The following is a 13,929-nucleotide window of genomic DNA, read 5'->3' as shown; positions in this document are numbered from 1 at the left end:
CAAGTACTTTGATTTAGCTACATCAGTGCAAAAATTCAGAATCAGCAAAGACTCAGCCAAGTCTACACTATGCAGCTTTTAGTGACAGGGCTGTATTACTACAGCCGTGTGGCTAAAAGGCACACTGTGTAGCCGCTGTTTGTCAGCTCTCCTGTTGACAAAATACTTCCACCCCCAATGAGCGGCGTTTTTTTAATACCTCTGAAAGACAAAAGTCAATTTTGAAGGCTAATGCTACAATTTAAAAGCAAGTAATAATTAGAACTACCAAGAATTAAGTAAAACATAAAATGGTGATTAAATACTAATGCCAATTCTTTCTTCCCCCTACAGTCACCCTTGTCTCACATGAACAGAATTTGTTTAATCCAAGGCAATAGTTATACAGGAGACCACTGTGTGCTGAACTGTAGGGTTTCTTGTGCATTTATTTAAAATCTTAGATTAAAGCTGGCCATGTGTGGAAATTACAGTTTATATATACTAAATACTTTGCAAATAATCTTGTGGTGCTTTTCAATAATGAATCTTGTTGAATTTTACTTTGTGTCACTACATGGTTTCATAGTCCATAAAGTAATTTAGTTTATGCCTTTGTCTTTACCAGGTTGCTTGTACCAATACGATTACACCAAAGACTGTACAGACTAACAGCAACCCTGAGTCCAAACTACATCCCTTTGCACTCAGTGCCCCAAATGACTCTCTCCTAGAAGTTGTGGAAAGCCAGGGAGCAGCGGGGTGGAAGGAAGTGCAGGTACAAGTGGTTGTCCAAAGGGCATATTATCTGCCTTCAAGAGAGGGTTTCAGATGTCAGCTTCAAGGAAATAACCCAATTCGTTATGCAACACCAATCTTAAATTTGGATCTGCCAAATGTTAGGTGAGTAATAAAACACTTGCAAACTGGTCTGGTGGGGTTATAATATTAGGGAAACAAAAGAGAGAGGGGAAGTTGGGTCTGGCATTGTGATGCCCTTAGCTAACACTGGCTAAATATATTAAGCAAGGCCTAGTGTTCTAGTTGTAATAATATTACACCTCCTTAATAGGCACAGTGCAGAGCACCACTGATGTTACCTGAGGGAGGGGACGACCTGACCTCTTGCCTAAGATTCCTTTGCTGCACCAAGAACTACTGGCAGAAAGTTGAAAAATGAGTGACTGGATGCTAATTTAAAATAGGTGATGATTATGTTCCTGTCTTATATTATTACATGAGTTGCACTGTACAGCTACTAATTTGGTTACCTAATAGTTACCTAACTATTTCAGTCTTTAAAGCACTTGACAAATAATTAATTGATCCTCTTATAACACCCTTATGAAACAGGAAAGAAAAATTAGCTTTAATTTAGAGGTGGAGAAACTGAGGGTTTGTCTAAAATGGGGATTTTACACTGATGTAGCTGCACCAGTACAACCCTCTGGTGAAGTCTGGCCCTACTGAAGTCAGTAGCAAAACTTCCATTGACTTCAGTGGGACCAGCATTTCACCCTTAGTGCACAGTGTGAAAAATTATTTGTACTGCACAGTTACATCAGGATCCGTGCAAAAATCTCCAGTGTACACAAGGCCTGCAACATCTAGAGGCTTAGACCAGCATTTTCAGTCTCTTCTGTTTCTTCCTTTGCCTCCTGCAAATGGAATGTTGTTAGTATCTGCAGTGTAGGAGAGTCACAATGGGATCTCACCTTTCCAGTGCAGAAGACATGCCAGATGCAGTTCCCTCTTGATGCCAACAATACTGACTACTGCTGCAACTTTTCGTTCTCATTGTTTTGATCCTACAAGTGCAATGCAGAATTGGAAAAGAATGAAATAAAATGAGTGTCTGTGATTATGACCACCATGATTTTTATTAAATCCCACTTTTGGGGGGGTTTATATCTTAGCACTTTCAAATCATATTGAGTTGAAACTTTATACAGCAAATACATTAAATTTTGTTCTCCTACAAAAAGCTTTATTAAGGTTAAGTTAAGGTTGCAGGCATGTATCAGAGTTTTGAGTGTATATACTTTTCAAGACCTCAGGAAGTCCTTGCAGAATTTTGGAGATGCATAAGAGTGTCGCTGTACATGGATAACTGCCTCAGATCCCCTGGGGAGCCGAAGGAGGCTCATGAGGGACCCTTCAAGCCTTAGGGCCTTCACTGGGGATACTTCCAATCACATCCCTGTAGGTGATAGAAGGCTTGTGAGCACCCCACTAGCCTCAAAAACTTATAGAAAGTCCTCAACCTCATTTCTCTGCAAGCCTTATGATGCTCTACAGAGGCCAGTCAATCCCTAATCTTTCTCCACAAGCCTTAAGAGGCTTATTTTTTCCCACAGAACTAAAACTGGATCATCAGCCACTCAACAAACCTCGACAGGGTCATGAGTATTCCAGTGTTCTTAGGGCTCATCCATATGCTCAAGTTTCACAGGTTTAACTGAAGCCACTTTAAAAACTGTGTTAAATGAATGCACTTTGTGTCCACTATTACAGAAAAATGATAGAAAAATTCTGTATCAGCAAAAAAACAACCTGCCTATGTTTCTTTCTTCATAGATTTTAAAGAAGGGGCTGAAATTGGGCTGAAATTGAAACCATTTGCAATTTTAACTATGGAGTGGCTATTATCACTCCATAATTTAGCTCGATTATGGTCTAAAATCCTAACTCCGTCCCCTCCTTTTCAGTTTCAATGTTTAAACAAACAAACAAAAAATTGCATCCATGAACACAATTCCAGATAGTCTTTGGTCTACAACCTTCACAGGAGTGGGGTGAAACCACACACAAATCTCAGATTGTATTTTTACATCAAACTTGAAATAAAAATAGATCCTTTTGACTTTGGACATTAAACCCCTCAGTTCAGAACTGGATAAATGGTTATACAAGCAGAGAACATAGGGTTCTGGGTTTCTAAATACTCCCTACAGCTTTAGATAAGCTGTCTCGTATACAGTAATTAAACTAAGCCATCGATAGTGCCTTAGAATTTTTGCAAGCATTTCAGCTGAGAAGTGATCCTGACCTGTATCAGCCATAAGAAACTTCCTTCTACATCAGAAACTTTCATGCTCATCATCTTTAAAGTGACCTGGTTGGATCACTTCCTCACAAAGCTAATGAGCTCCTTCATTTCCTGTCACAAGTTACCATCCCCTAAACCAGCTGCCAATTCTTTACCTAAAATGTTTGTCATGGAAACAAGATGTATAGCTTATGAGAGAATATGAGTGAGCAGAAGTCTTTAATTTGTATACAAAAGTTTGAACTAAGTATCAGGGCAGCCCAACAGTTTATTGATTTAAGCTGTTTCTGACAGACTGTTTTACAGTTTTCTTATTGTTATAGCATCTAAATGTCACTGCAATAGAGAAACATTTTCTTAAAAAAGGCAGTAAAATGAAAAGAAGCAGAAAATAAAATATGGAGCAAGGAGATGTTAATCCTGGTTGTCTGCCTGGTTGTGCTGGATTTGCATCTGGAATATAGTGTTTAGTTCTGGGCACCTAAATTCTACAAAAATATTTACAAATTGTGGAATATTTTGGAATTTTCTCTTAAGAAAAATTTCAAAAACTGTTGCTAGTGTAATGTAAATGGACGAAGTACTAAAAACTGTAATACCTACCTTTATATAGCTACTGCATAGGTACTTATATAATTTGTACCTACAGTAAAGTGCAATCCTTTACTGGTAGGCAAATGGACTAGATGACCTAATAGGTCTTTTGCATCTCTAACATCTATCAATCTATGAAATTTGGGGTTCTGGGCATTTTCCAGGACACTTAAAAAACACTATATTTGCCATTCCCTCTAGTAATGCACTTCTCTTGAAGATGTACTATACATGCTTAGCGAGCAGGTAAAGGAAGAAATGTGCCTTGCCATGATTCTTTTTCTTTCCCATTATTGTCTGGCATACATATTGCTGCTGTTCTCCCCTCTTGGTGAGAGAGTAGCTTTTACAAATCATGTAAAGTTGATTCTCAATTAAATTGCTTTACATTTGCTTAGAGGCATCTGTCTGGAGAATTATGGGGTGGTTTGCCTGAATGGATTCAGCCCATCCCTAGAAGAAGGTGTGGAGCACAGGTGTAAGCCAAAAACTTTTCCATCTAACATTACTCTTTTCAACTCTTTTGGAGAGAGCCTAATTGGTAAGAAAATACAAAAAAAAAGGAAAAGAAAGAAAGAAAGAAAGAAAGACACCCTTTGTGTTAAGGAGCCTTCTACTGATGAGATGCCTGATTTGCTGAGTCAGCCTTGTATTTTGTGTTTGTGGTATCAAGCAGTGTATAATTTGGATTTTGTTCTTGCCAGTATGATCTTGTGAGTGGGCTACTTGAGTTCAGGAAAATGTAGTTGGTCAGTTTTATTCTTAAAGGACAGGAATCATATGTAGTAGTTAGTGTGACCAATACTCAAAGTTTGAAAGGTTACTGGATAATTAACCAATCCAAGAGCTCAAAAGATTTGGGGTTGGAAAAAGGATGTGGCCTATTGATGAAAAGCTTAGTAACTTTTAAAAGAGAACAGTGCTAGTTATGGCTGTGTATCCACATTTTAAAATCTTTGTGTGTGAATATAGGAATTTTTCATTCGCTTCTTTTGGCATATGTCCTGACCTACTTCCCACCTGAATGTTAAAATTCTAGCTTACAATAATATTCTATTCTCAGAATGTATACATTTTAAAAAAAGGTATGTAACCCTTTTTTCCCTTTCAGTAATGAATAGTCCTTTTATTCTTTCTCTCTATTTTTTGTTTTCTAGTCACTTTTCTTGTCAGGGCCTTGAGAAGCAGCCAGAGCTGACTCCACCATTCAAGCAGGACCCCAGAGAAGCAAATAATTAGGGAAAGCCAAGTGTTTGTTTGTATAAATAGGGGAATGGGGGTAATCTACATTTCCATTTTGACTAGGGCAGCAAAAAAACTACAGCCATGTCTGCTGGGATTGTTTGTTTCCCAGCAGGTTGTTGTGAGTTTCTGCACAGTGTATGCCTATGTAATGCCAGGTAGAAGGGATCTAGTGACCTGCGCCAGTCCTCTGAAACTGATTTGTAAACTCTATCAGGATCATCTTTCTTCTTTCCCTTCTTCCCTCTTGCGGTCTTAGGACATTCTCATTCCAATTTGTTTTAGTGCAAACACAGTTGCATTATGGATCAAATGCTACAGTTAACATTTCTAGCAGCTGGTGGTGTTTAGGTAAGTCATAGTGTCTAACTTAAGGAAAATCTCATCTTGAGGTATAAAAGGCCTTTTTAAAATTAGTATGTTTTTAATGTGAAAAAGGTCTGAGATGGAAAGGAGAGTCATTTAAAGATCTATGCTCACAGATGTTAGCATCTGTCAAAACGTTTTCTTTTGTGGCCGACTTTATTCTGTTTACAGCATTCCAGTCATTTTTTCAACAAAACATTTCTCAACAGTGTGTTCTAAAATGTATGATGGATTTTTAATTGCATTGGATTTCTGGGGTACAATTTTTCAAGTGGGAAGTAAACAGGAAATAGGTAACTGAAGGCTCTTCACTGCAATTCATAAACTAGAACATTTTCCCTGATTTCCTCTTTTCAGCTGCTTCTTGTGAGCAAAGATATGTGCTTTTAATATTCTTGTAAAGTTGTCTAATTGCTGTTTGAAAGGCTTTTAATAGTTCCCTAAGCAGTTTGAGAAAACATATCCACTGCAGTTCAAGGACTAATAACTCGCTTCTGCTTTTCTTTCTTTCTCTGAGTAAAGTTATGTCTATAGTACAAGTATTACAGTTGCAGTGTTGCATCTACACCACTGTATGCTGTAATGCAGATGCTTCCTACATCAACAGACGGGGTTTTTCTGTCAGTGTAATTAAATCTCTCTGAGAGGCGGTAGCTAGATTGACGGAAGAATTTTTCCACCAACCTGGCCATGTCTATGCTGGGGATTAGGTTGACCTAACTATGGTGCCCAGGGCATGAAATTTTTCACAGCCCTGAGCAACATAGTTGGGTTGATTTAATTTTTAAGTGTAAACCAGGCCTTAGTGTCCTTCACAGTAGGATTGTTCACTCTCACCAACCCTTCTTTGCCCCTTCTATAGGGAAAGCATTGCCCTGATCACAGCAACTGACTGACCAATGGGGATTTGAAATAGAGAAGAAAGAGACCGTTTGCTTTCTGGGAGTCCAGCTTTGGCATCTCACTGTCTGGCTGAGACATTAAATTATAATATATTTTCTGCCATCGATTCCCCGTACATCCCTCCCCAAACTCACTCCTGAAAAGCTGCCTCCCAGGTGCTGATTATAAAGTTTGATCGATGGAACTTCAACTCCTTCCAGTGCTACTCCTTCACAACACTCTGGCGTGGTCTATACTAGGAAATTAACTTGGCATAACTGTTGCTCTGAGGTGTGAAAAATCCACACCCTAAGCCACACAGTTAAACCAACCTAATTGCCTAGTGAAGACAGCACTAGGTCAATGGGAGAATTCTCCTGTCAACCTAGCTACTGCCTCTTGGGGAAGTGGAGTACCCATCCTGACACGAGAACCCCTCCCATTGGTGTAGGTAGTGTCTTCACTGAAGCAGTGCAACTGCAGTGGTGTAGTTGTGCTGCTCTAGTGGTTTATGTGTAGACATTGTTAATTTTACATTACAGTTTATTTTTCAATGCTAAACACAGAATCTTATTCCTATGTTAGGTAAACAGTGAAGTGGAGGGTAAAAGAGGTATTATCTAATAAATGTGTTGCAGAAGAACAAAAACTTGCCATTCTTTTCAAATCCAGCACTGGGTATAACAACTAATAAAATGATAGAAGTTGTCTTTGTCTCTATATTGTGTCAGAAATGTAGTAGACTAGCTGGTGTGCAAGAAAAGTCCCAAGTGCGTGGTGGTCAGTAAAAAGCACACGTGTAAAGGGTACCGATCCTTCTGGCAAGGAAATTATCAGAAATGACAATTACTAGCTGTCCAACTGTGTGTGGGGAGGGGGGCAGGAGGGTGATGGGTGTGTGTGTGTGGGAGGGGGAAGGGCTGATGGAACCTTTGATCACTCACTAGTTCTTCAGAAGAATCACACTCCATTTCAGCGTGTTCAGATTTAAAATTTTTATTAAACCTAATGTTAAAAATAATTATATAATAAATAGGTTGGGAAAAGAGTGTCTCTGCATCTGGGTATAGTGCTTAGATTATACACAAATACAAAGTTAGTTTTTAAAAGTCATATGATACATACAGTACATAATCAGCAATAACCCAAATTTAGGTGAATAGATTTAACAATACAGTTTAAATATTAGAATCCGAATACTCGGGTACATCACTCATAAAAAGTTGTAAGGAGATTTGGTTGTAGAAAGCAAAATATATCAATGAGTGGAGATTGTTCCTCAATAATTGAGAATTAGTTTGGTTGTCCATTTAGAAAATACTTTCCTCATAGATTGTATGTGCTATTTTCCTGACTGCGCTTCTCATCGGCACTCCAGCTCATCCCTGCTGGTATTGCCGATGTCCAGTGTTGTGTTCTATGTAGATGTCTCTCGACCACCTGGTGGCCTCCAGCACCATGAGTTGCTGCATCAGCCAAGTGTAGCATTGACCGATTCCATATTCTCTCAGCACTCACTCATTACTGGGGTCCCATCCGCCTACGGTTCTGATGATCAGTGCATGTGTCTTGACCTTAGCTCTCAAGGAACAGTGCGTGTGTCTGGACCTTAGCTCTCAAGGTTTCGGCCAGAGGGGCATATTTCTCTACCTTTCAAGTTCGGACATTGTGGAAGGCCGGAGTCCTGTTCTCAAATGGTGCTGTGATGTCCACCATGATGATCATCTTCCAGTCCACATTCGTGGTGATGATGTCCAGTCGCAGTTGGCTGTCAGTTCTGGGGAGGGTGGAGTTTAAGGCCACCTTCCCCACGGGTGGGGGGATGGCTCTGGCCAGGCAATCTTGGATGGCGTGTTGCAGCTGCCAATCTCTGGAATGGGGCTTTCAGCTACCCAGGACATGGGGTAGAGTCTCATTGGTATAGCTGCACTTCCTGCATCGCTTGTCCCGATTCCCATGGTGGACGGCTCCGTTCAGTGGGATACAGTTGAGCTGGGCCCTGTAGATGAACCTCCAGTTGGCAATTTGGGTGAAGCTGCCCCTGGGGAGGAATTGTTTACTGGCGTCCCACTTGCACGTCACCTTGAATGCCTGGCCCTAGTCCAGCTTTTCATACAGTGGTGGCAGCCCTATAAGTACACAGCTAGAAAGTAACTCCCTCTGAAGATTAATACTTTGTTCAAGAAACAGTAGAATTCCTACTAATCTGTAGTTTTCCCATTATTATATACATGCATGTTTGCTAGCTCACTCACTGTTTCTCATGGAACTACCATTATGCACAATTCTGTATTCACCACCACCTACATTGTAATCACTCCCTTCTCCATCCTCTCCCCCTCCCGCACTGAAACGCATACAACACTAAGGGCTTACCTATGCTTAAAATGCTACAGCGGCACAACTGTACTGCTGTAGCACTTCAGTGTAGACACTACCTATGTCGACGGGAGGGATTCTCCTGTCAGCATAGGTAAAGCAGCTAAGTCAACAGAAGAATTCTTCCTTCGACCTAGAGCTGTCTACATCTGGACTTAAGTCAACTTTACAACACTGGTCAGGGGTGTGGATTTTTCACACCACCGACATAGTAAAAGCCTCCTAATTTTGTAGTGTAGACAAGGCCTAAATTGAATCACAACCTGTAGTTAAGGAAACTTTGTAGCATATGAACATCTTGTCATTCTCCCTGTCTTTTCTCCCTCCCCTCTTCCCTCCACTCCTCTTCCCCCGTCCCCCGCCCAGTTTTATGTCTGTGCACCAAGTATGAAAAACCTAATGATTCCGGAAAGAATATAGAACAGGGGTCGGCAACCTCCGGCATGTGCGCCAAAGGCGGCACGCAGGCTGATTTTTAGTGGCATGCTGCTGCCAGCCGGGGTCCCAGCTGCTGACCCCACTTAGCCCGCTGCCGGCCTGAATTACGGAACCCCAGACCAGCAGCAGGCTGAGCAGCTCAGCCCACTGCCGGTCTGGGGTTCCGGCCGCCGGCCCCCTGCTAGCCGGGGTCCCTGCTGTCGGCCCCGCTCAGCCCACTGCCGGCCTGGATGGACAGAACCTGGGCCGGCAGTGAGCTGAGTGGGGCCGGTGGCCAGGACCCCGGCTGGTAGGGGCCGGTGGACGGAATTCCAGACCAGCAGCGGGCTGAGCCGCTCAGCCTGCTGCCGGTCTGGCGTTCCGTCTGCCACCTGCGCTGCCGGTCTGGCACGCAAAATCTTAAATTAATGAAGACTTAGGACACCACTTCGCAAAGGTTGCCAATCCCTGATACAGAAGAAATATAAAAGTAATATTGTTATTCCCCATGTGTTATCTAGTGGTAGAAAATCAGTTTTGGGAGTAGAAAGCGGGCAACTTGCAAAGGTAATTTTCCAGCCCTAGATCAAAGATCAAGGTATGTGCAGTCACTGTTCTCAGATTGTAGTTTAAACTAGGGATAGTAATTTTCCAGCATCTGTTGTTTGTCAAGAATTGTTCCAAGATGGTCTACGTAAAAGGTATGGAATTTTCCCCCTTGTTTTTGACCTCTCTTCCCCTTGAATTTTGTGTCTTTGGAAGTTGTGTGGCTGACGGTGCTGAATGCAGCAATCTTCCATGTGTGTTTTTACCCCTACCCCTCACCCAAATACATGACTTGAGGCTGACCTGGAGGCAGTGTTTTAGTCATGCTGGAGCAGCTCTCCAAAACTTTTATAAAAGCCAGTTTGTGTCTCTGGAATTTGTTATCCTTCTACTGTGGTGCAGAAGGCAAGAATCTCAGATACAGAGGTGATAAATGCATTATAAATACCGCGATAGAGAGTTAATAGTTGGGCGAGACTCTAAATGGTTCCAAATATGTTGCCTGGAATTTGTACATGCAATTACATTTTTGCTTGAATTGTGTAAACACTGTTTGTACAAATGATTTTACGTGCAAAATTAGAGGCCTGTTCTGAAAAAAAGTCTTTGTAAGTTGATCTATAATGAGAGGCTTGCCTGAGTGAAGACCACCTATATTAACTTTTTAAAATTGGTCATCGTCAGGCCCAGAGGAGCCATAATTTGAAAATAACGACTAGAGACACATTGGAGAGAAAATAGGAACATGGCTTTAGCCCTCTTAATCTTACTCGACTGGACTCAATTCATTTTATTTTATTTTTTTAGGGACAGAGTTAAAAATGTAAGAACATTCATTAGTGTCTACATTCAGAGAGTTTTGATATAATCAGGCCAGACTGGAGAGTCTGACATGGCAGGGCTTTACACAGCCAATTCTACTTTCCTCTCTTTAGCCTTTGATGTTGCAGTGAAGAAGAAAATTCATATTCATTGGTTGAATAAGAATAAGCATATTTTAGGCTACAAATTATAATGACTTTACACTTATCCATATTCATAGTGGGACTTTTGTGGCCATATTTGAAATGCCCATTCTTTTGTGCATCCATCAAAATCCCACCCCTGTATAACCTGATATCTTTTTGTACTGTCACCCCACTCTTTCCACTTCCCCTTCTTCTGCCACATTGTGCTGATTTACTTATATATTTGTCTAATTTAGTTCCAACCACCAATTTTCATCATGTTAAATAGTGTCCTTCATATCATTGGGAATACTTTTGCGTGAAAAGAGGGCCTTTAGGTTCTAAACATTGTGTCTTCTTATGTGTTAGTGCTATAGTGTGCAGGGCTATTTACAATCTAAATAATAATATAGATCCTCAGATTTTTCAACTTCTGAAGGGTGGGATATCCTGTGCACTATACACTAATAAACTGGTGTAAAAGATAAGGATCATTGAGAAGATATAAGAATAGAAAAGAATGGTCCTTCGTAAGGTCTATCTTAGTTCTTATCTTACTCCCTTTCTTATGCGCTATAATATGTGATTTTAGTGATCATTAAGATTTCCTCTCTACCTCTATCGGTTCACTTCAGTCCTGATTTGTTATAATTCCTGGTGTTCTACATCTGTGTTTCTCCTAGACAGAAACTTCCAGCCTTCCAAAACTGTGTCATTGTTTAATGGTGTGGCCAGATATCCAATATGGACCAAACTCATTTCAGTCAGTGTCTTAACTCCTCCTCCCCCCACCCTCCCGAATAGAATCATAATTGCAGCTTTGTGTGTGTGTAGACAAGCACATACCTCAAAATGATGTAAGTTATGTGTGGGAAAACTACTGCAGTAAATAAATACGAATTTACTATTTAACAAATTTTGCAATGTATATATAGTTGTATGGGGTTAAAAGGGATTATTTGCTGCTGCTGTTACGTACTTCTGTGGAAAGAAAAAGGAAGTGATTTGCACTTCTCTGAAAAACTGACAAAGATTTTAAATGTTTTTATAACTCTGAGTTTTAGGTGTTTGATTTGAGGCCTAAATTTGGCTGCAGTACACGCTTCTCTGAATGACCTATATTAGAAGCACTTGAGGTTAAGATTGAATGCAAATAATTCACAGCAATTTTTCTTTTAAACTGACACAGTGATGTCTTCAAACTATACAGATTGTAAGTGGAGTGGGCTTGGTTCCTCTTAAAGATTTTTCTATTGCATAATGACAGGACTTTTGACGTTTTGGTTCTGTATGATAGGGTCTTAATATAGTCAAAAGACTTTACTATCTCAGTGCTTACTACAGAATTTATTAGATCTATAGGTTTCTTCCCAGTCCAACAGAGTGAACTAGGGATGAATTAACACAAGTACTCCTGTTTTTTTTTTGCGGATACAGACTAACACGGCTGCTACTCTGAAACCTGTCACTATCGTAGTGTGGTGTACCTTTCATTTTTTGTGTGTCTGTCCATTAATGTCCCTTGAATCCATGTAGTTCCTGCACTGGAGTACTTTTGTGAGTGAACAGGGCACTTATCAACACCAGGGTTCGCGATTGAATTTAGATATGATTCACTCATGACTGTAGCAGATGTTTTTGCTTTTTTAGATCAATGCGCATGTTGTGAGGCTTTTTCCCTACCCCCAAACAGATGCCCAGATTTTTAAACACGCCATCCAACATGAGAGGGAAAAAGTGCCAGGATGTGAATATGGTCATTAGGAACAAAAATACTTTTATGTCATCTCTTCTATATGGCACCACAGGTTAATCAATCACCTTAGAATAACCTAAATACAAAATATAAGAGCTTGTTAACTAAAGAATTCAGGACCTCATTTCTTGGCAAAAGTCATTTCCATTTCTCACTGGACTTCTATTTAATACTAAATACATGTTTGCTTGGCACAGTGGCTGAACCAACAAAGGCTGCTTGCAGCAGTTATGCTCAGTACTAAATGTCTAAATATATCGGCAATAGGAGACCAGCTGCCAGGGCTGAGGGACTCAGTTGGTAGTGTTTAAAATTTGAGAAAAGAGAATTTTTAAGTAAACACCCTCAAAATCAGGGAAATCAGTGGGTCTGATTCTGATCTCATTTACACCAGTATACAACAAGTAACTTCACTGAGGCCAGTGGAGTGTTGTGATTGTTAAAAAATAAACAAACCCATTGGGTTGGGAAGAGTGATAGCAAAAGAGATGGAAAAACATTTTGGTGGGGAAGAGATGGATAGGATAACTGTAGTGGGTTGATTTAATTGGTCAGCTACACATATGTAAACGTTGATGTGATCAGGGTTGTATTCATGTAACTGAGTGCAGAACTTAACTCGGTGCTTTTAAAAACTACCCTGAGTCAGATTGCGATTGAATGTTTATTGCTTATTGTTTATTGCTTGTCCACATGGAAACTTAGTATGTCGCAAGCTGGGGTGTAAATGTACAGCTGATTAGCCTGCCATGTGCTAACTAGTCAAATGGCCCCTCCTAACTCATACTAAAAGTTCCCTAGTGTGCTTTCATAGAGTCATAGAAATGTAGGACTGGAAGGGAGCTCGAGAAGACAAATCCAGCCTCCTGCACTGTAGCAGGACCAAGTAAACCTGGACCATCCCTGACAGATGTTTGTCAAATCTGTTTTTTAAAACTTCCAAATATGGGGATTCCACAACCTCCCTTGAAAGCCTATTCCAGAGTTTAACTACCCTTATAATTAGAAAGATTTTCCTAATATCTAACCTAAATATCTCTTACTGCAGATTAAACTCATTAATTCTTGTCCTACCTTCAGGGGACATGGAGAACAATTGATCACTGATCTCTTTATAGCAGCCCTTAACATATTTGAAGTGTTATCAGTGATACGGTTTTTCAATCAGTTGTGCACCCACTTTATGGTAATTTCATCTAGACCACATTTCCCTAGTTTGCTTATAAGAATGTCATGTGGGACTGTGTCAAAAACCTTACTAGCATCAAGATATATTATATCTACTGCTTTCTCCCTGTACAGTAGGCCAGAAACCCCGTCAAAGAAGGAAATTAGGTTGGTTTGGTTTGATTTGTTTTTGACAAATCCATGCTGGCTATTCCTTGTTTCCTTATTGTGCTCCAGGTGTTATAAATTGATTGTTTAAAAATTTGTTGCAGTATTTTTCTAGGTATTGAAGCTAGGCTGACCAGTCTATAGCTCCTCAGGTCCTCTTTGTTCCACTTTTTAAAGATAGGTAAAGATTTGTTTGCCTTTCTCCAGTCTTCTGGGACCTCACACATCCTTCAGGAGTTCTCAAAGATCATTGCTAACAGTTCTGAGATTCCTTAGCTAGTTCCTTAAGTATCCTAGGATGAATTACATGAGGCCCTGCTGAATACACCTAATTTATTTAAATATTCTTGTTTTTTCCCCTATTTTGGCTTGCATTCCTCCCCCTTGTTATTAATATTAAATGTGTTGAGTATCTGAACGCCATGAATCTTTTTAGT

The 13,929-nt window shown here is 40.2% G+C and overlaps 1 protein-coding gene across 2 annotated transcripts in view; it reads left to right on the top strand.

Annotated features, from left to right (window-relative positions):
- Positions 1–13,929, top strand: part of SPIDR (scaffold protein involved in DNA repair) — a 330,087-nt gene that overhangs the window by 220,592 nt on the left and 95,566 nt on the right. For both annotated transcript variants that reach the window (XM_045004445.1, XM_045004444.1), the window contains exon 10: positions 608–882. In XM_045004445.1, the coding sequence (XP_044860380.1) occupies positions 608–882 (275 nt within the window). The remainder of the gene's footprint in view (positions 1–607; positions 883–13,929) is intronic.

The sequence above is a fragment of the Mauremys mutica genome, chromosome 2 (assembly GCF_020497125.1).
Source record: "Mauremys mutica isolate MM-2020 ecotype Southern chromosome 2, ASM2049712v1, whole genome shotgun sequence".
Classification (NCBI taxonomy): Eukaryota; Metazoa; Chordata; order Testudines; family Geoemydidae; genus Mauremys; species Mauremys mutica.
Note: the sequence above shows the minus strand (reverse complement) of the source record. Positions and strands in the feature narration are given on the sequence as shown.